The sequence below is a fragment of the Panthera uncia genome, chromosome X (assembly GCF_023721935.1).
Source record: "Panthera uncia isolate 11264 chromosome X, Puncia_PCG_1.0, whole genome shotgun sequence".
NCBI lineage: Eukaryota > Metazoa > Chordata > Mammalia > Carnivora > Felidae > Panthera > Panthera uncia.
This window is the reverse complement of record NC_064817.1, coordinates 80279532-80305661: the sequence shown is the minus strand read 5'-3', so window position 1 is coordinate 80305661 and position 26130 is coordinate 80279532. Positions and strand designations below refer to the sequence as shown.

The 26130-nt window shown below is 39.7% G+C and overlaps 1 protein-coding gene across 5 annotated transcripts; it reads left to right on the top strand.

The window, feature by feature from the left end:
• Positions 1-3146: 3146 nt before the first annotated feature.
• MORF4L2 (mortality factor 4 like 2) lies at positions 3147-25105 on the top strand. 5 transcript variants are annotated; one of them, XM_049644135.1, is made up of 5 exons: positions 3147-3337; positions 9872-9986; positions 16001-16089; positions 22334-22438; positions 23770-25105. In XM_049644135.1, the coding sequence occupies exon 5, from the start codon at positions 23794-23796 to the stop codon at positions 24658-24660; it is 867 nt and encodes a 288-aa protein (XP_049500092.1). In that variant the 5' UTR covers positions 3147-3337; positions 9872-9986; positions 16001-16089; positions 22334-22438; positions 23770-23793; the 3' UTR covers positions 24661-25105. The 5 variants fall into 5 exon arrangements, with proteins under 5 accessions (XP_049500092.1, XP_049500093.1, XP_049500095.1 ...); XM_049644136.1 differs by lacking the exons at positions 3147-3337; positions 9872-9986 and adding an exon at positions 14382-14400; XM_049644138.1 differs by lacking the exons at positions 3147-3337; positions 9872-9986 and adding an exon at positions 14502-14607 and having other exon boundaries at positions 22361-22438.
• Positions 25106-26130: the final 1025 nt, after the last annotated feature.

Genomic DNA, 26130 nt, shown 5'->3' with positions numbered 1-26130 from the left:
GGATTTCATCTTTGAATTTTACCTCCCTTTGTTGCATACTTATTGCTTGGCTGTTCTTAACTATTTTCATGGCTGTGATAACCTGTATGCAGATGGTTCTTGAATTTCTACCTTCAGTTCAGACTCTCCACCACTCTAGTCCTATTTTCCAATTCTCTGTTGAACCTTTCCACTGGACATCCCTCAAATACCTCAAATTCAACATGTCTATAGCCAAACAACTCACAATTTCCTTCAAACTTCCTCTCCCACTCCCTCCACCAATCTTCCCAATCTTGGTCAGTGGGACTTCCACCTACCCAATGACCTAAGCCAGAAACCTGGGAGTCATCCTTTACAACTCCTTCTTTCATAGCCCTCAGATCAAATCAATCACCAAGTCCTGCTGAGTCTACCTTTCAAAGATTTCTTTTTTAATGTTCATTTATTTATTTTTGAGAGAGAGAGACAGCACAAGTGGAGGAGGGGCAGAGAGAGAGAGAGGGAGACACAGAATCCGAAGCAGGCTCCAGGCTCTGAGCTGTCAGTGCAGAGCCCAATGCAGGGCTCAAACTCAGGAACTGTGGGATCATGACCTGAGCTGTAATTGAACACTTAGACTGAGCCACCCAGGCACCCCTACCTTTGAAATATTTCTGAAATCTGTCCCCACCCATTCTCTATTCTCCCTGACCTCATTTTGGTAGTTTCTTTTTTAAGTTTATTTATTTATTTTGAGAAAGTGAGGGGGTGAGGGGCAGAAAGAGAGGGAAAGAGAGAATCCCAAGCAGGCTCTGCACTGTTAGCACTGAGCCCACTGCAGGGCTCGAACCCACAGACAGTGAGATCATGACCTGGGCTGAAATCAAGAGTTGGAAGCTTAACAAGCTTAACAAACTGAGACACCCCAGGCACCCCTTGGTTCAACTTTTAATTCCAGTATCATTTTGTATCCTCCACACTATTGCTAACTTGGCCTTTCTAAAACACAAATCTATTTATGACACATTCTTGCTCTGAATCCATCAATAGCTCCCTATTGTCTTCAAGAAAAAGTCCACATTCTTTTTTTTTAACTTTAAAATTTTTTTAATGTTTATTTTTGAGAGAGAGACAGAGCATGAACAGGGAAGGGAAGGGAGAGAGGGAGACACAGAATACAAGGCAGGTTCCAGGCTCTGAGCTGTCAGCACAGAGTCCGGCATGGGCTCAAACCCATGAACTGAGAGATCATGACCTGAGTTAAAGTTGGACACTCAACTGACTGAGCCATCCAGGCGCCCCATGGAAAAATTCCACATTTCTGAAATTGACCTCTAAGAGATTTTCTGCTCTGGACCCTGCCAGTTCCTCCAGCCTCTTCTCTCACCAGTCCCCTCAATCTCCTAAATGCACCCTGTATTTGGCCATGTTGAAACACCCACAGAACCCTGAACCCAATAATTCAACCAGTTTAATGCTCTGTGCCTTTGTTGTTCCCTGGGCTTTTAAATGCCCTCCTATGAACTCTTCCACCTGAGGTATCCCTACTCATTTGTCAAAATTCTAACCAGATATCACATTTTCTGTGAAGCTGTCTCAAACACCTGTTGCCCCAACACTCAGACAAATTTTGGTTCTCCAATAACATTCTGTACATAGCTCTATATTTATACTTGTAAGATTATATAGGGTTCTTTTTATCTGTTTCCCTCATACATATATATGAGTTTGAGGTCAAGGATTTTCATGTATTTATCATTGAATTTCCCACACTGAGCTTACAGCATGAAATTAATTAGTGTTTGCTAGGTAATTTCTTTTTAGTGAGCACTGTAGTTTTTCAAAAAAATTTTTTTTCAAGCACCCAATTGCAACATCAGTTCTCACCAACTATACTTACTTTGCAAGGGGTGTATCATGAGGGACTATACTATCAAGGTAACAAGCAGGCTTGTAGCCTTTTTCTTTTCAAAGCAGTTAGGTGGCATGCCATTCTCAAAGTAAACCTTTAAGGTAAAAAAACCATATATCCACACAAGAGATGAGGAAATGAGGGTCACAGAGGCCAAGTGACTCACCCAAGTCTCACGATGTTAGTGACAGTGGCAAAACCAAAACCCAGATTTTTCATTTCTCAGTTCAATGCCCTATTTACCTGGCAAAAGATTTTCAAAGTCAGCTTCAAGAAACCCTAGAATAGGCAGTCCCTCCCCCATCACACAACTATATACACATATTTCAGTTAGACTAACTTTAGTTTTGACTGATATATTTACTTCACCATAATATTTTGTTTGGGGTAGGGATAGGGGAAGCAAGAAGATAAGTCACTCCTGCTTTTAAAAATTTGAAAAACAGGAGCGCCTGGGTGGCTCAGTCGGTTGAGCATCCGACTTTGGCTCAGGTCATGATCTCACAGTCCATGAGTTTGAGCCCTGCATCGGGCTCTGTGCTGACAGCTCAGAGCCTGGAGCCTGCTTCGTATTCTGTGTCACCCTCTCTCTCTCTGTCCCTTCCCCGCTCATGCTCTTTCTCTCTCTGTCTCTCAAAAATGAATAAACATTAAAAAAATTTTTTTAAATGAAAATTTGAAAAACAAAACTACATCATCTACAACTTTAAGAGGTAATTCATTTAACAGGTCAAGGGTGTTACAACTGTATTATTTGGATATTAGTATATAAAAAGAGCTTGGTTTTTGAGTATAGTCCAAAATGAAAGGCAGTCATGACAAAATAATCTAGCAATTGGACATCTTTTTGACTCTAAGCTCCCCTTCAAGTTATCAACCTACAGAAGTCCTGAATCTTTATTAACTTCCCTCCCCTTTCACTTACTGACAATGCTTTTCTGACTGATCACAGTCTTATCAGTCCTCAATTTAGCATGAATCCTTACCTACTTCAGGCAGTGAGTATCATTGTTATAAAGATAGCCCTGACCATCAGAAGGGCTAGAATGCTTGGGACTATGGTCACAGCAGCACATTTGCTATATTGACTGTATTTACCACTATTCCCACACAGAGAAACAAACAATTGGCTCTTTTAGAAAACGAATCTCTCATGGGATTTCCCATAAGGCATCTGGGTCAATGGATCACAATGTCTTGGAATTCTAGAACCTGGCACAACAGAGCTGGAAGGGCCTTCCCAGATCATTTAGTCTGGTTGCTCATTAGACAACATGGGATACTGAGGCCTGATTGGGCAAAGCCCAGGCCCAGGTGTAATTCCCCTTTTTTTCAACTTAGTTGAAGCTATGAAGGGAAAGAATGGAAAAGAAAGTGAAAGACCAAAGGCTGTCATAATATGTTAACTTCAGAGGCTCATTTCTGAGACTGCTGTGACAGACTGAAGAAGATTAAAGGCCAAAGGTAATCTGCAGCTGAGGAAACTGTCTTTGTGATGACCATTCAGTCCCCAATCTCTGCCATGTTAAACATTGGCTGATATCCATATTAGACATCCACAGTCCTCATAAAAAGAGGATAGCACAAATCTTGGCACCAGTTAGAAAACTACAGGTATAAAGTGGTCATGACAAGGAGCACCTGGCTAGTTCAGTTGGTGAAGCAGGCAACTCTTGATCTTAAGGTTGTAAGTGTGAGCCCCATGTTATGTTGGGTATAGAGATTACTTAAAAATCTTTTTAAAAAATGGTCATGCCAAGCTCCAAATTCTACAAACTCAGGTGTTCTCCAGGTTTCTCTTGTGAATTTATTTGTGAATCCCTTAGGCTTAAGCTTCAAGTTGATCCTTTAAGGAAGGATACAATATGGTTTCTCAGTACATTGTTATCCTTCTACGAAATATACTCCACTGGTTTCTTCCTGCTTGTCTCTTAGGATTTCAAATTCCAACTGTATGAACCCTCTGCACTCAAGGCCACCTAACAGAGTAGAGCAATGAATTATGGACATTTATCTAATTAATGTCTATCTGCTAATTATATATATTCTCTCTCCTGATATCCTGGTGGTGGATTTTTGTTCAGGGTGAAGGATTTGAGAGAGAGAGAGGGTCAAAACTAATAAATGTATCTTCAAAATATCACTGATACCATGTTTGATGTTATCCCTCAACCAAGAGATAACCAGTTAGGAAAGACTACAACTACAAAACAGTATGAATTTCTTCCCCTTAATTTTCCTGGGAGCAGGGCAGAGGCACACTGCCTTTCTGACATCCCCATTTACTATCTTACTAACCACTTGGGGACTGAACCTAAGATGAAAATAAACCATCCCCTGGCATTAACGTCTACCCTAGGGTGAGGGTGAGTACTTTCTGATTATTTTTGGAAGATTTCTTAGAGCCACACTTTTGTTTCAGCTCCCCTCAGGGTACAGGACAACCTTCAATTTTTATTGGAAAATCTAATTCTTTTTCCTGTCTTTCCTTGAGTTCCTCCATTCAAGGGATATACCCTAGAGACCTGTTTGCCTTATTATGCCCAGACTCATATGGTTAAGGAATGGATATTCCCTGAATGCCCTTGCAGACATTCTCCACTGTGCCATTTAGCCTCCTCATGGAAGGATAAAAGTCTAGTGTGGGTTAGCATAAGCATCCATTCTCTGAGTTTGACTCCCCAGTTTTACAGAGGACCTAACCCTGAGATTCAGGCTCTTGGTGCCCTGAAAAGTCCCTAAATGAATCCAGGTAAGGCAAAATCCTTTACTAGAAATTTGGAGCTATCAAGTGAGTGATCACTCAAGTGAGTGATCATCCTGAAGAGTGCACTCAGTTGTGAACTGCATTAAGGTAAGAATATCTTCTTCATCTGTAGCTAAGATCACAAGTGCTTAAAACAGTGGATGTGGGCAATAAATACCAGCTGAATGAACAAATACAAGTGTTAAAGTAAGTGCTTTTGGCTCTAGTGCCAAATCTCTCTGGTTGGAAAAATCAATGAGTAAGTTTTCTTTTGTTTTTGGAGGAGCAAGTGGTGGCAGGAACAGGTATGAGAGAATATGAATCCACAAGATAATTGGAAGGCTAGGGTTTGGGGTAAGCTGAGGTTTGAGCTCTTTGGGTTTAGTTTGTTTCAATAGATTTTTGTTTGTTTGTTTTTTCAATAGTCAGTGTTGTCTAATGATTTCCTCATTCTAGAGCCAAACACTTTTAAAGCTTTCCCTTTGCCCCTAGATGTAAGAACAGTCTCCTCAGGCTGGCTTTCACCTACCAATATTGCCTCATCTCCCTCGGGTTCATTCAAATTTTGGTGGAGCACCTACCACAATATGACAGGCACTGTACTAAATATATGGGCAATACAGTGAAGAAGAAACATAGTCCCTGCCCTCAGAGGGTTTATATTCTGGTGGGGGAGACAAACTTGTACTAAGTTATTAGAGAATAGTAAAATGGAGAATATGTGGAAGTATCATGGAAATATTTAAGAGGGGGACTTGACCTAGTTGAGGTTAAAATTGGGGGAAGGGATGTCCTGAAGTCTTCCCCAAGACAGAGCCATTTAAGATATAACCTGAAGGAAAAATAAGGGGGAAGGAAGCAGGAAGGACATAAAGGGAAGCAAAAGAGAATGAAGGGGTTGGGGTAGGAGAGTTGTAAAGAAGGAAGTGATGTAACAGATCTGCATTTTGCAAAGAACATTCTGAATGTAGCATGGAGAAAAAATTCTAGGGAGACAAGAGTAGGTTATTAGTTGAAAATAGTCCTAGCTTAAAAAGGGGAAAGTAGTGCATGCTAGGGGAATATAAAGCAAGGGTACTTAACCTGGAGATCAAGGAAGTCTTCTCTGAAGATGTGACATTTCAAGTGAGACCTGAAGTCTGGGTTAGCTATGATGAGGATTTTGGTGGGGGTGAGCAGTTGAAGGAAGTCTCTGACACAATAACCTTCTGCTTTAGCTAAAGCAGTCTTCGTTTTTGTAATGCTTTGGTCCCAACCTGGAATCCCAACTACCTTTTCCTTCTAGCTAAATCATGTCTATCTTTCTAAGGCCTTCTCAAATCCCACCTTCTCTGATCATGCCCAGATATGGCTTCTCTTGCTTCTAAATTCCAATGTTTGTCACTTAGAACTTAAAGATACACTATTTAGTATTGTTACTTAGCTGTACACATACCCCCAAACTCCCTGCAAGCTCTTTGAATTTATGAACTGTCTTCTATTACTTTGGCATCATCCAGGATACCTAGCCCAGTGATGGGCACATTAAATTACTCTCATGAAATAAATGAATGAGTGAATGAGGCACTATATAGTCCCTGCAGGCCTCCTTTAGTAACTCACTATTATCTGTGAAGCTGACAAGAAAAGGGGTCTGCTTTCTCTAAAAGATTTGTTACTTGCATCCAAAGACCTAAGATTTGAAATCGACAGCTCTTTCCCACTAGACACTGCTTCTCACCCCCTTCCAATCCTGCCTCCGCCCCTCACCACCACCACCACCTTCTATTGTTTCTTCTGTCTTCTGGTTGTCAGCCAGGATGAGAAAATGGTCTAGCTGTCCTCAGAGACTTACGCCAGCCTGGACAGCTCTGCAGTGCCATGAAGGGCCAGGACTTTTGTTTACAGCTGGGACCATGGTGCGGTGGTGAGCACAGCTGACAGCCCCACTCTGGAGCAAACATCAATCTTCCTCTGTCCTCCTGGCCAAGTTTCACAGACCAGCTCTATTGAAAGCTGGCGGCACCCGCCTGGGTCTCGCTGATGTCCCACACACAACTCTGGCCTAGGAGCAGCTGGGTGAATCTCAGCTTTGTACCTTTTTAATAACTGCCCTTGCTATCTTCTCTGTCCCCAGTTTCTAATCGTGTTACCTCAAACTTCAAGGCCTTGAAAGAACATATCCTCCTATGTCCCCACACTCTAAACAATGCCCTACCTCTCCAACCATATCTCACTTCCAGCAATGTACCAATACCCTTCTTTGCTCCGTGGCACAGTAAAAATACAACAAAAAGAACCAAACCACATAGTTTTTAATGTGTACTTTATGGAGACTACCTTTACAAACTGAGAAGACAGGTTCCAGGTTCTCAGGCATGAGTGCATGTATGTTTGTGTGTGCATATGTTGTCTGTGTGAACTCTTTGCCTTCAGATGGCTTTCCCAACTGTTTTAAAAAGTACAAATCAGATAGGGCCTGGAGTCTTCAAAGAATATCCTTTGAGATTCCAAGTGAGGGCCTCTTTGCCACATATTCTGCTCCCTGGTCCCCTCCTTCCTTTTTAAACATTTTTTTATGTTTATTCATTTTTGAAAGAGACAGAGCACAAGCAGGGGTGGGGTGGAGAGAGAGGGGGACACAGAATCTGAAGCAGGTTCCAGGCTCTGAGCTGTCAGCACAGAGCCCGACACGGGGCTCGAACTCACGAACTGTGAGATCATGACCTGAGCCAAAGTAGGATGCTCAACCAACTGAGCCACCCAGGCGCTCCTGGTCCCCTCCTTCCTTAATAGCTTTGCTCTCTCCAGCACTCACCTGGGATGGGAATGAAGCCTTTTTATACTACTAGCAGTCTCTTGTCCCCAGGTTCACTTTGTCTGTGATTCTCTTCCTGCTGGCTAACACAGCTTTAATTAATTAGTTGACACCCATTTCTGTGGTTTTCAAACTCCCTCCTCCCAATCCCAAATGTCCAATGGATATGATACACTTCTTTCACTAATAGTGGCTCATTACAGCGGTTTCTTCAGGGGTCTGGTGGAGGGGAACTGCAGGCCAGAGGAGATTCTCCTTATAGAAGACCTTATCAGAATTTCTAATGCAGAGGCCTTATCAATCTAAAATATCCCCTCCCTGGATTTTTACATGGTACATCACTACTAAAGAGGTGTACATTCCACCCCACCCCTAAGTTAATTAGAACTCTTCTAAAGAGAAACTTTATGAGTGTTCTCTTCCTCACGACTAATGAAGCACCTTTTTTGGTCATTTTAAATTGTTTTTTTATGGAAGGCTTTTAAAAATACACAAACGTAGAAAGAATAGTATAATGAACTGCCATGTACCCATGGGGTTCATAAAGCTTCAACAATTTAAAGATGTAGCACTTTAAATACTACTGGTTTGTCCTCTTTAATAATATGACAGCTGAAGTTTATGAAAGACATAGCTTTTTTCATTCCCAGTAAAATGGGGACTGTGGGTGCAGCTTATAAGCATCAACAAATTATCTCTGGAAAAATGGCTCAAGGCAACCTCTTTGAGACGATGATCAGATTGTAGGAGTCAGAATACACTGGTGAAAACCAGTCCTTACCTCTGTTGGTTGATGTGTAACATGGATAACTTGACATGGTGATTCCAAGTAAATCCTGTGGTTCACAAAACCACAAACTTCGGTATATTGCATCCTAAACTACTGACTCAGGAAGTGGGAACCAAAGCATTATGTGCAAGTTTGGCATTCCAAGGTCACCAAAGACCACGTTGATTAGATTTATGTTTCAGTCATTTGAAGTAACCTCTTTCTGCTAAATGGATGGGCCAGTTGAAGCAGAGGAGGGTTGATTACAGGACAAAGGAGCTAAAAGAGAACAAACACCATAAAAGGATAAAACTTCCATGACTATTTCCATCCTTTGCCCTGTCATAGGCTAGCAAACTAGACTGATGCAGACTAATTTGCTGAACTGTTTTTGTAAAGTCCCTAGGGAATGAGGCAGGTATAAATAGATAGAAAACATTATTTTTTTTAAATTTTATTTTTTATTTTTTAAAATTTACATCCAAATTAGTTAGCATATAGTGAAACAATGATTTCAGGAGTAGATTCCTTAATGCCCCTTACCCATTTAGCCCATCCCTCCTCCCACAACCCCTCCAATAACCCTCAGTTTGTTCTCCATATTTAGGAGTCTCTTCTGTTTTGTCCCCCTCCCTGTTTTTATATTATTTTTGTTTCCCTTCCCTTATATTCATCTGTTGTGTTTCTTAAAGTCCTCATATGAGTCAAGTCATATGATTTTTGTCTTTCTCTGACTGACTAATTTCACTTAGCATAATACCCTCCAGTTCCATCCATGTAGTTGCAAATGGCAAGATTTCATTCTTTTTGATTGCCGAGTAATACTCCATCCACATTTTCTTCATCCATTCATCCATAGATGGACATTTAGGCTCTTTCCATACTCTGGCTATTGTTGATAGTGCTGCTATAAACACGGGGGTGCATGTGGTCCTTCGAAACAGCACACCTGTATCCTGTGGATAAATGCCCAGTAGTGCAATTGCTGGGTCATAGGGTATTTCTATTTTTTAGTTTTTTGAGGAATATCCATACTGTTTTCCAGAGTGGCTGCACCAATTTGCATTCCCAGAAAACATTATTATTTTTAAAAATGCTATTTTGCTTAGCCTTGAAATATTAAGTTTTTTTTCACTTTTAAATTAACCATTCTTTTAAATATCATCCAATAAGCTGGTCAGAACCAAATGAAAAAAAATCCAAAATAACCTTAGAATGCAACAATTTCACCTACTATCCAGAAGCCATGAGAGGACACTGGTGTCCCTCTCCACTCTCCAGAAAAGACTGACCACTACCTTCCAGACTTAGGAAGGCTCTTAGTCACAAGGCAAGGGCAACCGATACAGTTACTATTAGGCAGAGCAGATTGTCCCTGCACAAGTGTACCCAACTAGAGGGAATTCATTCTTCGACTGCCCTGGTGGAGCTCCAACAGCCGTGAGAAAGAAAAATATTTTTCTCATTGTTTCACTGGAGTGGACACTTCTCTACAATTTGTCTGCTCTCAGGTGGCTCGTGTTCCCAATTAGCACAAAGGCATTTTATGAGGAAATGATGGCCTTGAAAATAACAGAGATCTTGGAGCCACCTGGTGTTCTCTCTGAAGGCCGGTACCATAAACACTGTCTGGACTTGGGTCTTGAAGCCAATCAAAAAGTGACCTAAGCTATCTTTCCCTTCCAGTTGAAACAGATTGTGAAGACAATGACTCAGCTATAAATGTAAGAAGGAAGAAGAGTAACTCACATTTTCTGAGGACCCACTAAGTCAGGAATCTACGGAAGGTTTATCCTACTTAGTAAGTGGAAGGGGCAGGAGGGTATTTACATTGAAGAGGATAGCATGGCATAATGAAGAAAAAAACTTGGGCTTTGGAGTCAGAAAGAAATCTAAATATTTGCTCTGCCATTTGTTAGTTGGCAACTTTAAGTGAGTACTTAGCTTCTCTGGGCTTCAGTGGAAGATTCACTAAGATAACGTATGTAAAGAACTGAGCACAGTGCTGCCTGGCACATAGAAGGCATTCAGTTCCTATGACTTTTTCTGCTACTACCCTGACTTGAAAGCTAATTCACATTATTCACATCCTTGGCCTTGAGATCTCACTCAACAGAGTAGAACAGGATGGGTTCTACTAGAAAGAATATTGGAGTGAAAGTCAGGAGATGTAGGTCCCAATGCCAGACGTATCCTCCATTATAGTGCATTGGGTAAATTACTCCCCTCTCCTGACTCTGTCAATAAAACAGGAGAACATACCTAGCTCTGATACTGAAAGGAAAGAACAGATGGAATCACTTTGGCACCTGCCATGAATTATATACTATACTGGGTTCTTTTTCATGCTTTATAACTCTAAATCAGCACTGTACATACAGCTTTCTGGGATGGTAGAAATATCATGTATCTGTTGATGTTCAGTTTGATACTAATACTAGCCATAAGTAGCTACTGAGCCCTTGAAATGTGGTTAGTACAACTGAGGATCTGAATTTTTAATTTTACTTAACTTTAATTCAAAGTTAAATACCCGCATGTCTAGTGGCTACTGCTTTAGATACTGCAGCTCTAACATTATGAAGCAGGAATATTTGTTCCCATTTAATGTATGGTAAAACTGAGGCTCAGAAAATTTAAAGAACTTGTTAAAAGTTACATAAACAGTAAGTACCTAAACCGGATTCAAAACTGAGCAGTAGAAAGTTTAGCAGGCTGGTACTGTGAGATATACCAGGAATTACCCACTCCACTACTTACAAGTCATATGAGCAAAGAAAAATAAATATAGTCTCTAGAACTACTTTCACCACCTATAAAATGATAATTACCACCTAATTAACAGACCTATTTTTGGGATTAATGTGTACAGAGCTATATAGTGTGGCCCACAATAGGCTTTCAACAACCATGTTTCCTCACTATCCTGGTTCCTCCCCCACACAGAGAAGAGGTTCAGACATAAACTAAAACAGATTAAGTGTAGGATAGAGAGAACATTTGCGGAATAGAAAAGCAAGAAGGGAAACACTTATGAGCTTTTATGTGATATCTTATTATAGAAAAGAGATGAGGGAGGGTATGAAATCAAAATATTTCCATTTATTTGGTTTGCTTTTCTGCCCTCTACTTGGTGCTCTAGTCAATGTTAGGCAAAGCAGGGAACAAGGTAGGTGTAATGTATTTTGAGGCCCAGAAAGACAAGCTACTATAGCTGAACAACAGAGTACTGTCAAGGGCTTGGGCTCAAGACGCAGGTAGTTTCAATCCTGACTCCCCCACTTGTATGTACTGAGAAAACAATTGAACACCTCTATACATTAGTTTTTAATCTTAAAATGGGACTGCTAATTTACAGGGTGTTGTACACCTGAAACTAATACAATATTGTATGTCAACTATACTTCAATAAAAAAGGACAAGAATTTTTGAAAAAATATACAGGGTGTCTCAATAAACAGGTCATTTACTGTTTTGCTTTACATTCTGTAGCACCCTCTAGTGGAGTGTACAAAAATAAGCATTGCATTTCAGTCTTCCAAAGCACTGGTTTTAACTTCAGTGTACATAGGAATCAGCAGAACACTCTGTTATAACACAGATCACCAAACCCTACCCCTAAGATTTCTGATTCATTAGGTTTGAGGTGGGGCCTGAGCATCTGAATTTCTGACAATTTCCCCAAAGGTGGTAATAATGCAATGCTACTTGGTGTGTCTGGAAAACACACTTGAAGAACCACAGCTCTCAATCTTGCTCTCTCCCCTTTGTGTGTGCGTGTGCACACGTGTGCATGTGCGTGCACACACATGTATGATTGACATTGAAAGATATATTAATTTTTAGGGGCGCCTGGGTGGCTCACTCGGTTAAGTATCTGACTTCAGCCCAGGTCATGATCCCAAGCTTCGTGGGTTCGAGCCCCCCATGGGCTCTGTCCCAGGTCATGATCCCATGCTTCGTGGGTTAGAGCCCCCAGACGGCCTCTGTGCTGATAGCTCAGAGCCTGGAGCCCGCTTCAGATTCTGTGTCTCCCTCTCTCTCTGCCCCTCCCCTGCTTGCACTCTGTCTCTCTGTCTCCCACAAATAAACATTAAAAAAATAATAAAAATAGATATATTAATTTTTATTTTTTTGAGTTTTATTGATTCATACCCATCTAATAAGGATTTTCTGAGAGAAGAATATCCATGTAAAGGATATGACACAGCATCTAAACTACAGAAAGCATGCAAAAAGCTGAGGGTCACAGAACATAAATTATTTGCCCAAGGTCTCAGAGCTAGGAAGTAGGGAATTAAAATTAGGTCTCCAGGCACCTGGGTTGCTCACTTGGTTGAGGGTCCGACTCTTGATTTCAGCTCAGGTCATGATCTCACTGTTTGTGAGATCAAACCCCATGTTGGTTCTGTGGTGACAGCACCCAGCCAGCTCAAGATTCTCTCTCTCCCTTTCTCTCTGCCCCTCTCCTGTCCATGCTTTCTACGTAAACAAACCTTAAAAAATAAAAGTAAAATAAAATTAGGTCTCTAACTCCAAAGACATTAACAAAGTGTAGCAGTACCACTACAAAAAATAGGGTGCAAACACCCATATTTAATAAAAATATCAAGAGAAAAAGATCAGTTTTGAAAAGAAGGTGCACAGAAAGAATTCTATCTTCATCAGCATCAGGGCCTGGGGTCATTCATCAATTCTGATCCCCCAAAAAAGGCAAGGAGGAAATAAGAGAGGGCAGGAGGGGGGAATTTTTTTTTAAAAAGGAAACAAGGAAAAACATCTAGATCTAGGACCATAGTCTTCTGCCTGGCTGGACTATTTACAGAAGTTAATTTTTTCCCTAGCAATGAAAGATATATATGATCCCTATAGATTGTGGAATTCAACAAATCAGAAAGAGGGGGAACAAAATCCCATAATTCCAGGCACTAAACAGCCAATCCTTTGCTGGGATTTGGTGGCATCTAGTGGCTGGCTCAAGAGGCATAAACCTCACCCAGAGAACTTTCTGGAAAATTAACTGAGTGCATAATTGCCTGAAGGGCACTGTGCTTGGAGATCAGGACAAAAAGGTAAGAGAGCCTCAGCCCCTACAGAAATTCGGAGTCTGTATGGATAGATAGATAGATGGATAGAGCGCGAGAGTGAGAGACTGAAGAAGGCTGTTACATACAGATACTGCTGGCAGAAAATTGTGTTTGTGCCAAGAGAACTGCACCCAACTTTGTAGTTGGGGGATGGGAGAGGATACTAGAGAACGGTAAAGAAGCTGCTCCTTGGAATTGCTAATACGGGACTGGGAGGGTTTAGCTCTTAACTGAAGAACTATGGTTTAGAACAGAATTTTGGCAACAAAGAAAAACGTGGGAGGAAAGTGTATTTTTAGGGTCTGAAATTAAATTGATAGGAGAGACCAAAATATTTCTGGTAAAGGCTCCTTATTGGTTATGGTCGCCTTGACTTATTTTCCTTTTCATTAGAACAATTTTCAAACTCATAGAAAAGTAGAGAACATTCCGTACACAACGCGCATCCATGAGCGCGCGCCCCTGCTCTGGACACACACCGGCCCCAACACTAAGTCCCAACGCTAGGGGCGCACCCCTGAGCACACCCACCACCTCCAACACCACGAGGACTGCCGCGCGCGCGCACACCCTAACCCCAGAGCTACGCGAGCTCCCCCGCGCACAAACACAACGGCCCCAATACCACACCCCCACACCCCTCACATACATTAAAAACCCCGGTCTGCTTTTTTTTTTCACTCCGAGAGTTGTGCAAGAGGTTGGGGGCGTGGCCCCAGGATTGACCTCGCGCTTCCCCACTCGCCGGAATCTTAGCTCATTTCCGCCCATCCTGTTTCCGCAGGCCACGTAGACACTTCCTTTCCCAGTGGAAAAAAAAAAAACCCATAATGCCTCCCTGCAGGAAAAAAAAAAAAAAAAAAGAAAGAAAAGAAAAGGAAAAAAAAAACTCTGGTCAGGGGAACTCTGGGTCATGAAAATAGGCCACGTGAACACCCTGCCCTATAGACTTATGACCCAACGGCTGTCGCGCTTTTGGTGGGCGGGCTAAGAGCCTAAGAGGGCGAGCGTCATTGGCCAGAGCGCGCACTAAAGGAGAAAGATGATTGGTTTGCTTCCAGCCTTAACCGTGAAGAAGCAGGTTGCTAGCACCCGCCTTTACTGCGGCGAAGAGTCATCGCTGACGTGGTAGGCCTCGTCCAATCATTTGGTTATGGAACATTCTAAAACTTAGACAAGACGATTGTGATTGGCTGGAGGGCATAAGCCCGCCTCCAGGGTGACGTGTCTGCCTATGGATATCAGTTGCCAGAGAAACCTGGCTTTACTATGGCGGTTGGAGGGACGGCAGTGGTCACACGTCGGCTGCTGGAAAGAACTGGATTCTCGTTTCAGGTTTCGGGGTGGGGGTGGGGTGAAAGGGTTGATGATTTCTTTTTATTGCCGCGTATATAGACAAGATTAACATATGGCTTTACAACTGAGCAGAGCCTCATTCAAATTCCTACTCGCCAACGCCCTGCTTGGGCTGGCTCCTGTTCTTTCCGTGTCTTGGTTTCCATGTTTGTAAAATGGTGATAATAATAGTATCTACCTCAGAGACGTTTACCTCAGAGGCTTGTACTGTGTGTTACTGCGTATAAGACAATACCAATGCTGGCTCAGAAAAATATTCGCTATTGTGGAGTGAAAAACCGCGTAACAGAATGAGAAACAATATAAATTATGTAAATTCGTTCATTATATTGCTTTTCCTGCCCATTAACTTCTTCCCTAGGAGAAATTCGAGTTATAAAAGAGACATATCAATTTTTACCGCTGAAATAATTTACTACTAGAGAATTAGCTCAAAATAGCGGGGATTGGAATTTTCCATATTGAAAAGTTTAAAAGGCCGGGGGGGGGGCGGTGAGGGGAGATGGAGAACGAGAGCGATCAGGAGATGAACCACATGCGATGAGTAGGCCTTGTTTGGATCCTGATTTGAACATACCAACTGTAAAAAAAAAAAAAAAAAAAAAAAAAAAAAAAAAACTGTTTAAGATGCATCGGGAAAATTGGAAGACGGGTTTGTTTGTTTTTTTTTAAAGGAATTGATGTCTAGTTTTAGACGTTATAATGGCAGTAATGGTTGTTTTCAAATTGTCTATCTTGTAGAGATATATAGGAAAATATTTGCGGATTAATTAATAAAATGTCTGGGAATGACTTCAAATACGTAGATGACTGGTATTTGCTTCAGAATCTCAGCGGTAGGGGGAAGTGGGGAGGGGTGTATAGATGAAAAAAAATTGGCCCTAAGTTAATTGTTTGAATTAAGTGATAGGGCATATGGGGTTCCTCATATTATTGTCTTCCTTGGTATATGTTTGACATTTTCCATAATAAAATACAGAAAATCAGCTATTCGGTTTGCTTAAAAAAATCGGAGTGGGGGGGAGCAGTGGGTGGGGTTATAGATGAAACAAGATGGCCTTCAGTTGGTAATTGTTGAAGCTGGGTGACTGTTGTAGGTTTATAATACTCTTCCTTCTACATTTTTATTTATTTGAAATTATCCTTAATAAAAAGTATAAAAAAGACAGTTACTTTATTGAAGATCAGGATAAATGTACAGTAAAGTAAATTTGAAAATACAACTACAAGAAGGGAAAAAGAAACATTTGCACATTATTTATCAGCTATGGTATCCTTTGTGTGTGATAAAATGCACTGGTTGATAAAGAAAAAAAGGTTCTCATATCTTTTTATTTTATGTCCTTTTCTGTCCCCTTCTTTGACCTTCCAGGCCATCATCAGAAAAGCTAAGTTTGCTGTATAATAAGGATCAGAAGATCTGATCCTGGTTGCAGAATCATCCCTGATTACAGAATCTGGGTGAGTGCCTCTCTTCTCTTGGCCTCAATTCTCAAACAAGATAGTTCCACATAACCTTCCTAACTGCCCAGGAATATTTTGAAGATTAATAAGCACCTATCTGCAAAAACACTCTAAATTCTAAGAAGGGAAGGATGAGGCTAAGTCCAGTAGTGCTTCCAGTATAGTAAGTGCCTAAACAACAGAAGGCTGTGTAATGTTACATTCTTTGATAAGAGATACTACAATATTATTATTATTTTAATTTTGTTTCCTCCCATGTACAGCATAATTTAGTGGTTAAGGGTAAAGACTAACTTCTTTAATTTGAATTTTGTCTCTGCCACTTACTGTGTGATCCTGGGCAAGATACTTAACTCACTTTGTCCCTAAATTTATTCATGTGTAACATAAAGATAATTATTCCTATGTCATAGGATTTTTGAAGGGATTACATGTAAAGTACCAGGACAGTGCTTGGCACATAGAAGTGTTTGCTTTAATAATAATTATGGCTTTGTTAGTCCTTCTGGTACATCCTGGTTTACACACACATACACTCTTACACTTCTAAAAGCAGTGAATAATTCTTTTTGGAAATATAAAACAAAATTAATACTGTTGGTTTCTTTCCTGATTTTCCAGAAGCAGCAGTTAACACTAGAACTGAAATCTGAAATTATGACTTCTGGCTTATCCTAACAATGTAGAAAGATATTGAGTATATTGATCATATTTATTTATAAGAGAATTTCCAGGAACTATAATTTTAACTAGGAAATCATAAACATTCAGTCTGCTAACAGCCTTTGTGTCATTCCTCCTTTGTCTCAGACTCAAACAATAATGTTAAACATAAAGGAAGTGTTCCAAGATCCAGAAGAGAATGGATATAAATTAACTGTAATGGTATATGTGCTTTTAAAGGTTTATTTCAACAAACCATAGATGTTTACACTCATTTGTGACACACCCATACCAAAAATGTTAGCCTTTGGAGTCTGCATTCCTAAATGGCCCATTACTTGCATGAGAAGATGAAGGAAGGTTTTTCCAGTCACTTGAAAGCTTCATTTTCCCATGGAGTCACTATATTTTCCTTTTTTTTTTTTCCCTTCTGAAATCTAGGCTGCATAGGAGGGCGCTGCCCTGGTGGAAAAGATGCAGTAGATGGGTATGCACACCCACAGAAAAAACACCTATACAGAAGGCCTTTTGGGGAATGATTAAGGGCAAAAGGGAGGGAGGTGGGCTTTTAGGCCAATAGGAGCTCAGAGAAGGCAAGGTCCAGAGTATCCTGAGATGAAAGCCTCAAAGAGGAAAAGGACCTTGACCTATGCCTCCAAGGATGGGTAGAACCTAGAAGTGGGGGAAGGAAACCAGTCTGAATGGTGTGCATACAAAATGTATGATACACAGTGATAATTCACTGAAAAGTTCAGCTATGTGTGAGATCCAAGGATAAGAATAGATCAGAATATGATTATGAATTTTAAATCTATATTTTAATATAAATTTTTAGTCATGTAATTGACATGTGAATATATTATCCTTAAAATGAAAAAGTTTAAATGTTACAGAGTAGGTTCGAGTTTCCATTTCTTCACCACCCCTGATTCTCTTAACTTTCTCCAGAGTTAACCACTATTATCAGTCCTTCTAGATCTCTAAATTATGTATCTGTTTAAAAACATATATGGATATCCATATATAAAATACTGTTTTGTGTTTTCTTTTACATAGACTTGGTATGTTCTAGGTATCGTTTTGCAACTTACCATCTTTATTTAGCTAATTGTTTTGGCTGTCTTCATGTTCATTCTTAGAGTTCTATTTAATTCCTTTCACAGTGGCATTCTTTTAACTAGTATGTTAATCCATCTCATGGGTAAAGCACATTTTATCTTTCTGAATTACTAGTGATAGTCCTCTAGGTTGATTCCAGTGTTTTTGCTACTTCAAATAATACTTCCAATAATCAAACATAATTGGAAACCATTTACAAGTGTTATTCTAGGGTAACATTTATATCTTTATGATAATTAAACCAATGTGATACTGATGTGAGAACAGAGGTCTCTATGACAGACCAGGTGACCTAGAAACAATGATAACCTTTAAAAATTGAATAATCAAAAATCATTGGGAAGAGAGTACCTTAAGAGACCCATGTTCATCTAAAAATTTAGAATGTTCTATAATAGCATTTTAAATCAGCGGGGAAAGGATGGCCTCTTTAATAATTAATATTAAGAAAGGTTATATATTTGGAAGAAACTATAAAAATACCAAGAAATATAGGAAATCATTTTTAGAATATTGATTTGGAAGCATTTTACCTAGACATAACATAAATGCCAAAGTTCACAAAAGAAAAGGTTGACATATTTGTGTATACACACACACGTGCACACAGAGACCCACTTAGAAGGAAAATGAGTTTGGAAAAAATATTTCCAACATACCCAAGAAAACTTAGGATTTAATTATTAGAAATCAATAAAGAAAGCAAACATTCACATAAGAAAAACATCACATGAATGTATGAAAGATGCTCAATATCCCACATATTCAAATAAAATATTACTGTATACTGGATAAGCAAAACAAAGTTTTTTTCCAAAAGATGTTTATCCAGTGTTGCTGAAGGTGTAGATGAATGAACTTTAAGGTTTTTGCTGGGAGTACAAATTAAAGTAGTTCTTTATAAGTTGAATTTGCCTCTATCTCGTCAGAACAGTTCCACTTCTGAGAATAATCCTGAAGTCCCTAATTCTCTAATATATCTGTCCACTTACTTACATCTATTATAGCATTTCTGTAATAATGAAGTATCAGAAACACCCTAAATGTTCATTAATAAGGAACTGGTTAAATTCTGGCACGGAGATTATACAGTAATGTGGATATTAAAAAGAATGACAGATGCCCATGTTAAAGTAGGAAAAAGTATGGGGCAGTAGGTCTCACTTTGCCAAGTCAAATGTAAAATACACATTTAGTTTTAAAGGTATGTTTTGTGTGAATATGTATATAAAATTTGAAGTCCTGCACACTCCTGGGATTGGGGAAGGGAAGTAAAGGGAGAATTCCAACATCATTATGTGTGTTGGTATTTACACACATGTAAAAGAAATATTACCCCAAAATAGTGCCACAAAATTAACTACTTGGAGAAAATAATACAGGCTTTTCAGTTCATAACTTACAAAGTAAATTCTGGGTGGATTAAGGAATTAAAATATAAAACATCCATTAAGATGACCTGTTTCAACAGTGGAAGGAAAAACTAACATGTCATTATATAAAACTTTAAAATCATAATATCAGACACTATAAAAGCACGCTAGGGGAAATATTTGCCCCAGAATGACAACTCTTGATAAAGAGCTCCTATAAATGTTAAAATCACTATAAGAATCAACGGGGCAGAGAACAAGAGCCATATATGTATGGCCAATAGACACCTTAAATGTTGAAGCATCACTAAGAAGCTGAACAGCTAAACATTTTATCAAATTTTATGAATTTTGTAAATGAGACTAGCCACTGCTGACGAGAGTATGGGTGTGATAGTTTTACGCACTACTTGTAAAGTTGGAAATTGGTATAGCATGGGGGAGTAATTTGATAACCTGTTATTCCCACTTGACCTACTACATCTGCATCTGGAAATGTTAATAGGAAATGAGGACAAAAATGTTTTAATAGTTACTACAGGGTAAACTGAGGGGGAATCACTTTTCCCTTAAGGGGGTGCTTTAAGGTATGGCCATTTAATAAAATACACAGCTCTCAAGATCCTTGCGTATTATAACATTGTATGGGAAAAATGAGTTGTAGTTACAAATTTTTTTAAAGGGAAGATCTAGGATTTGATACCAGTATTAGCTTATATCTGTTTAAATATTTACACAGAAATTAAAAATAGAAACCTAGGGCAAACCTACAAATGTGTTTTCTCAAAGGCTGGCCTACCCTAGAGCTGACCTGTAGAGAACAAGTGAAAAAATATTTGATGATTTGTCCCTGATTTGCCTCCATTTTCTTCATGTGTTGAATCACTTGCTTTGATTCACTGTTGTATACCCACCAGGGACCTAAGTGCTACTCCATAATATGTGAGATAAGTATAACACAAGGCCTGTGACAAATAGGGATTAATGGTGTAGTTCTATAAGTAAAATTAGCATCAGCTTCATATCGTACTGGAGATGGGAGAGAAACGGGCTAGAATTGGAGATTTAAGGAAGAGATAGGATTTCTGTGGTATTTAGATGAAGGAGATGAGGGAGCATGATGGGAGCAAAGAGTAGGCATGCTAAGTCAATAAACAATGTTAATAAAGCCTGAAACTCAAGACAAACTGGCGAATCTACAGTGCAAACTTTTTAAATGGGTGTGCACGGCACATCTATCCTTGATCATGGAGAAGTGTTAAGCTGGTAAGAGTGGTACAAAGTGCAAAGCTATCCACAAACTTGTACTACAAGTAGGAGCAGACATCAAAAGGACAGGTATTCCCTTCCTTTGATGTCTGGTTTCTGACTTTCAGGTAGTAGTAATTTGATCTGTAGGATATTCAGATGAAAATAAGGTACTGAGACAATTCCTAGAAAGGCTGTTTCCCTGGCTTTATTCACTCTGGTCACAAACCTTGACTTGTGGTACATGTATTTTTCTGTATAATGGCGGATATTTCATTGAGACTTCGTATGAGTAATATAAGAACTTGTGAAGAATGACAACTCACCCAGTTAATCAAACAGGTAGAATTCCTTTTGGTAGTTTTCCTATGAATGAATATATGTGATTAATGCCAAGGATGTATGGTAGGTTCAGCTATCATTTTCAAGTTCCTCAGTAAGGAATTGCTAGTACCAGTGAGACTTCCAAAATACTTCCTGTCCAGCCTGGCCTTACTTCTGTTTTACACAGTCTGGGTGGCTGGCACTGGGCCATCTTGCTTTCTTTAGTTGGTATTTTAACTGTCCCCTTGTTTTGTGAAAGTTCTGCAATATAGCAGTTCTGAGGTGGGTTTTCTGGATTTCACCTATATTAACTAAATTCTCTTAAAACGTCAGATACTGTGTCCCTTCTATCCTGGTCATAATGACTTTTTTTTTTTTAGAAAAATATTTTTGTAAGCGTGACAGCTTGCAATGTATGCCATGACACACTAGCTGCTTTTTGATTCTTCACAGAATGTCTGTATATCCCTCTCAACCAGAAGGTTTCTGACTCCCACAGGGTTAGTAACTGTATTTACAGGTTTTGATGCTCTCTGAGGGCCACCTTTGTCCTTTCTGCTCAGAGCTTTGTGCCGTTTTAGTTAGAGGATATCATTTGCTTAATGAAAGCTCTAGCACCCAGGTTTGTCTTCCTAATAACTGGTTTCCTTGATTCAAACCTCTGGTTGTCTGGCATTTCTTACCTCTTCTTTCCCCCCTCAGAGTTTCCCTGATATCTGCTCAACATCGTTTTAAGGTCTAGGGATTGGTTGAGGGGCTTTTTCTGTGGGTGAAAGACCACAGTTACCAGAGAAATCTGGTTTAAGGCTGATCCACCCTCATCCCTCATTTTTTCCCAGAGATTACCCTGATTTTAATCTGGTATTTATTCATCTAGATACTTTCCTATGCATTTATGCGTATCAGTTTAAAACAGGAATTTGATCACACTCACTGTTCATAAGAACTGTGTGAGACTGATAGTTATTTTTCAGCCTGTGCTATCTATCTCTTCAGGATCCTATTGTACATACTATGCATTATGCCTGTTTACCTAATAGTACAGAATTGAACATCAGAACCATGTTGGTACATGGTTCTCTTAATTCATTTGAATGTTCTTCCATAGTGTGCATACGTAATTTATGTTAGAAGAAAATTTAGGTGTTCCAGTTTTTCAGTATTAAAAATGTCACCGCAGTGAATATCTTTGTATCCATACTCACATGTATCCTGTAGCTGTTGTTTAGCCACGTTGTATACAAGAAGTTCTTAACAAGAACCTGTGAAGGCTAGGGGGTAATTTGCTTCATTCCATAGATGAGAAAAAGAGGCCAAGTGAGCTTACATATCTTGCCTAAGTCCTCACAACTGATAAATGGCAGAGCCTAATTGAAGTAGAAGTATGTCTAACAGTGGAGCTCATATATTTTCTCTGATATTACAGTCGTAAACCACAGTCATAAAATAAGATTACTTTTTTCTGTATTCTTTCACAAAAGTTCATCTTGACAGGTATCTGTTTTCCTTTCTAGTTTGTGTCTCCCACCTTCTCCTTCCAGACTATCCCAGGAGATCTAGGAGGTTCCGTCTAGGAAAACATTAGGAGTTCTTGGAAAGGAAAGAAGGAAGAGGATTATGTAAGTCAAAGAAATTACTTCATCTGTCACACTGTAAGAATCATAGAACACTGTTTCTTTCAGCTTTACCTTATTAGCCCTCTCTGCTGCATTTTATCCCAATTCCTTCTTGAAACTCTCAACTTCTTTGGCTTCCAAAAGAACATTCTTTTAATTCTTCTGTTGCTGCTCTGACCATTTTTGTTTTGTTTTTGGTCTCTTTGCTCACTCCTTATACGTCAGTCTTTTAGGTTTTTCCAGTATTCCATACTTTGGTTCAGTTTTTTTTCCTCTTCATGAATGATTTTGATGGCTTTCATAGCTTCTAGTAACAGCTATATGATTACTCTCAGATCTCTTTCTGGCTCTGACCTTTAGCTGCGTTTTAAAGTTAAATATATAACTGTACACCTCACACTTAATAGATCCAGTACTGAACTTCTTTCCTCTCTAATCCATTTCCTCCTCTAGATGCAGTTTCATGTGATAATACTAATGACCTAATCATTCATTATCAAAACCTGGGAGTCATCACTGACTTCTCCCTCACTGATATATCACCTCCTCCAAGTGATTTCAGCTAATACTGAAGGTTGTGTCATGTACCATTTCTTGTTTACTCCTAAATACTATGTGCCTATTACTATCATTGTACTAACCTCATTGTTTTTTAATTGCCACTTTAGATATTTGAATCCTTAACACCTAGCATAGTAGCTGTCCCAAAGCAGATGTGCAATAATGTATGATAGCTAATTCAATGGATGGATTACTTATTTCCTATTATTTTATGGCTGTTTCTAAACTCATCATTAAAATCAGTGTTTTTATTAATTCATTAATTACCCAGGCTTAAAATTACACAGCTACCTTTGACTCCTCCCTCTCCTTCATTTACCAAGTTTTGTATTCAGTTTGTCTGGACTCTGTCATCACTCTAGTTCAGGCCTACCTGGACTCCTGCAGAAACCTTTACTGTTACTCATTTTGCCTTTAGTCAACTAAAGTTCATCTTGTCCTTTTTCCTGTTCAGAGTGTTGAATTTGACCTCCACTGCCTTGTGTAGTTTCTTTTCCATTTTAATTCATTATTTGTTTAAAATTATAATCCTGTCTTTTCAGTGGCACCAAAAAACTAACTTTTGGGCAAGTCTGATGAGTGATTGGATGGGTAAGAGTAGTGGTTAGTAGTGAAGATCAGAGAAAGAGGGTGGAGGTAGTAAGTCACTTATACATGATCCTGAATTAGGATTTGAGATCCAAATTCCAAGAGAATAACTTGTGTTGTACTAAGCACAGTGTGTTAAAGGTCACTATAGAAAACAAACAAGTAAAATGCTTTATGTATTACAGTGGTTGGAATAAAAACAGGGTTGAATGAGTTCCAGAAAGCAGGGTTCTCAAACTCGTGGACAACAATCTGCAGAAGAAGACAACTTCAAAAAACCAAGTAGAAGCAATATGCAGAGAAGTAAGATGAGAGGGGCCTCTTCAGGAAAGAAGACTGCTGGTTCACAGCAGAAGAATGTGGAACCAGCTCTCCCAGGCAGATGGGGGGGTCGCTCTGCAGAGAACCCCCCTTCAGGATCAGTGAGGAAGACAAGAAAGAACAAACAGAAGACTCCTGGAAATGGAGATGGTGGCAGTACCAGCGAAGCACCTCAGCCACCTCGGAAGAAAAGGGCCCGGGCAGACCCCACTGTCGAAAGTGAGGAGGCATTTAAGAATAGAATGGAAGTTAAAGTGAAGATTCCTGAAGAATTAAAACCATGGCTTGTTGAGGACTGGGACTTAGTTACCAGGCAGAAGCAGCTGTTTCAACTCCCTGCTAAGAAAAATGTAGATGCTATTCTGGAGGAGTATGCAAATTGTAAGAAGTCGCAGGGAAATGTTGATAATAAGGAATATGCAGTTAATGAAGTTGTGGCAGGAATAAAAGAATATTTCAATGTGATGTTGGGCACTCAGCTGCTCTACAAATTTGAGAGGCCCCAGTATGCCGAAATCCTCTTGGCTCACCCTGATGCGCCAATGTCCCAGGTTTATGGAGCCCCACATCTACTGAGATTATTTGTAAGAATCGGAGCAATGTTGGCGTATACGCCCCTTGATGAGAAGAGCCTTGCATTATTGTTGGGCTATTTGCATGATTTCCTAAAATATCTGGCAAAGAATGCTGCGTCTCTGTTTACTGCCAGTGATTACAAAGTGGCTTCGGCTGAGTACCACCGCAAAGCCCTGTGAGGGTCTAGTGACCACTCACTGTTATGTCTGGTATCTGTAAACACTCTTTGTTCTTAGTCTTTTTCTTGTATAATTGATGTTCTTTAAAATTGTTAATGTATAACAGGGCTTATGTTTCAGTTTTGTTTTCTGTTTTAAACAGAAAATGAAAGGAGTGCAAGCTCCTTTTCTCATTTCAAAGTTGCTACCAGTGTACGCAGTAATTAGACAAAGAAGAAACATTCAATAGAATATTTTATTGCCTAGTTGACAACATTGCTTGAATGCTGGTGGTTCTATCCCTTTGACACTACACAATTTTCTAATATGCGTTAATGCTCCATGACAAAATGCCCTGATTCCTAGTGCCAAAGGTTCAACTTAATGTATATACCCGAAAACCCATGCATTTGTGCTCTTTTTTTTTTTTATGGTGCTTGAAGTAAAACAGCCCATCCTCTGCAAGTCCATCTATGTTGTTCCTTAGGCATTCTCTCTCTGCTCAAATTGTTGAAGGATGGTGGTTTGTTTCATGGTTTTTGTATTTGAGTCTAATGCACGTTCTAACATGATAGAGGCAATGCATTATTGTGTAGCCACGGTTTTCTGGAGAAGTTGATATTTTAGGAATTGTATTTCAGATCTTAAATAAAATTTGTTTCTAAATTTCAAAGCAAGTATTTTGCAGTGTGCCTTTAATATTACTGAGAACAACAAGTCAGCAAGCCCAGGAAAGCTCTCGATGATATCAAAGGAGAGTTCTGACTCCTGGTGAAAGAATTCCTTTTTCTTGGGTGTGGCAGCCAGGAATATGCTGTCATGCCAGTTCCCCTCCCCTTCCCTCATTGTGGCTTCTCAGAGTGTGATTGCTTTCAGTGCTGCTTGTAAGAGCCAGTTTTGTTCCTGATGCTGCTTGTCCCTATGAGTTGGGCTGTTATAACAGGATATTTAGTGGGTACTGTAACAGTCCCTTATGCTTAATGCAGAGCTTTTTTTCTTTCCCACAAAAGGAAACATGGGCAGCCACCTTCATATATGATCAGAAATACTTGTAGATTTTGGACCAAGGATGGCAGCTTTCCCTAGTTCCAGCATTGGGGTTATAGTCCCTGTTTTTATAATCCCTTAGACATAACAGTGGGAATCTATAGAATAGGGGATTTACCAAGGAGGATTGATGTTGGATGCCTATGATTATAAATTTATTCTAGGGTCCCCTGGGTGGCTCAGTCGGTTGAGCGTCCAACTTCAGCTGAGAGTCTGACTTCAGCTCAGGTCATGATCTCAGGGCTCTTGGGTTCAAGCCCCGTGTCGGGCTCTGCTGACAGCCTGGAACCTGCTTCAGATTCTGTGTCTCCCTCTTTCTCTGTCCCTCCCCCACTCACTCTGTCTCTCTCAAAAATAAATCTAGCATATATGGAGATTTCCCAAACCAAGTTTTGTTTCATGAATTAGTGTTTTTGTTTTCCTTCAAGTGTTTATTTTGAGAGA

Coding starts and splice junctions, on each gene's coding strand:
- MORF4L2 (XM_049644135.1), top strand. CDS start 23,794: ATGAGTTCCAGAAAGCAGGGTTCTCAAACTCGTGGACAACAATCTGCA.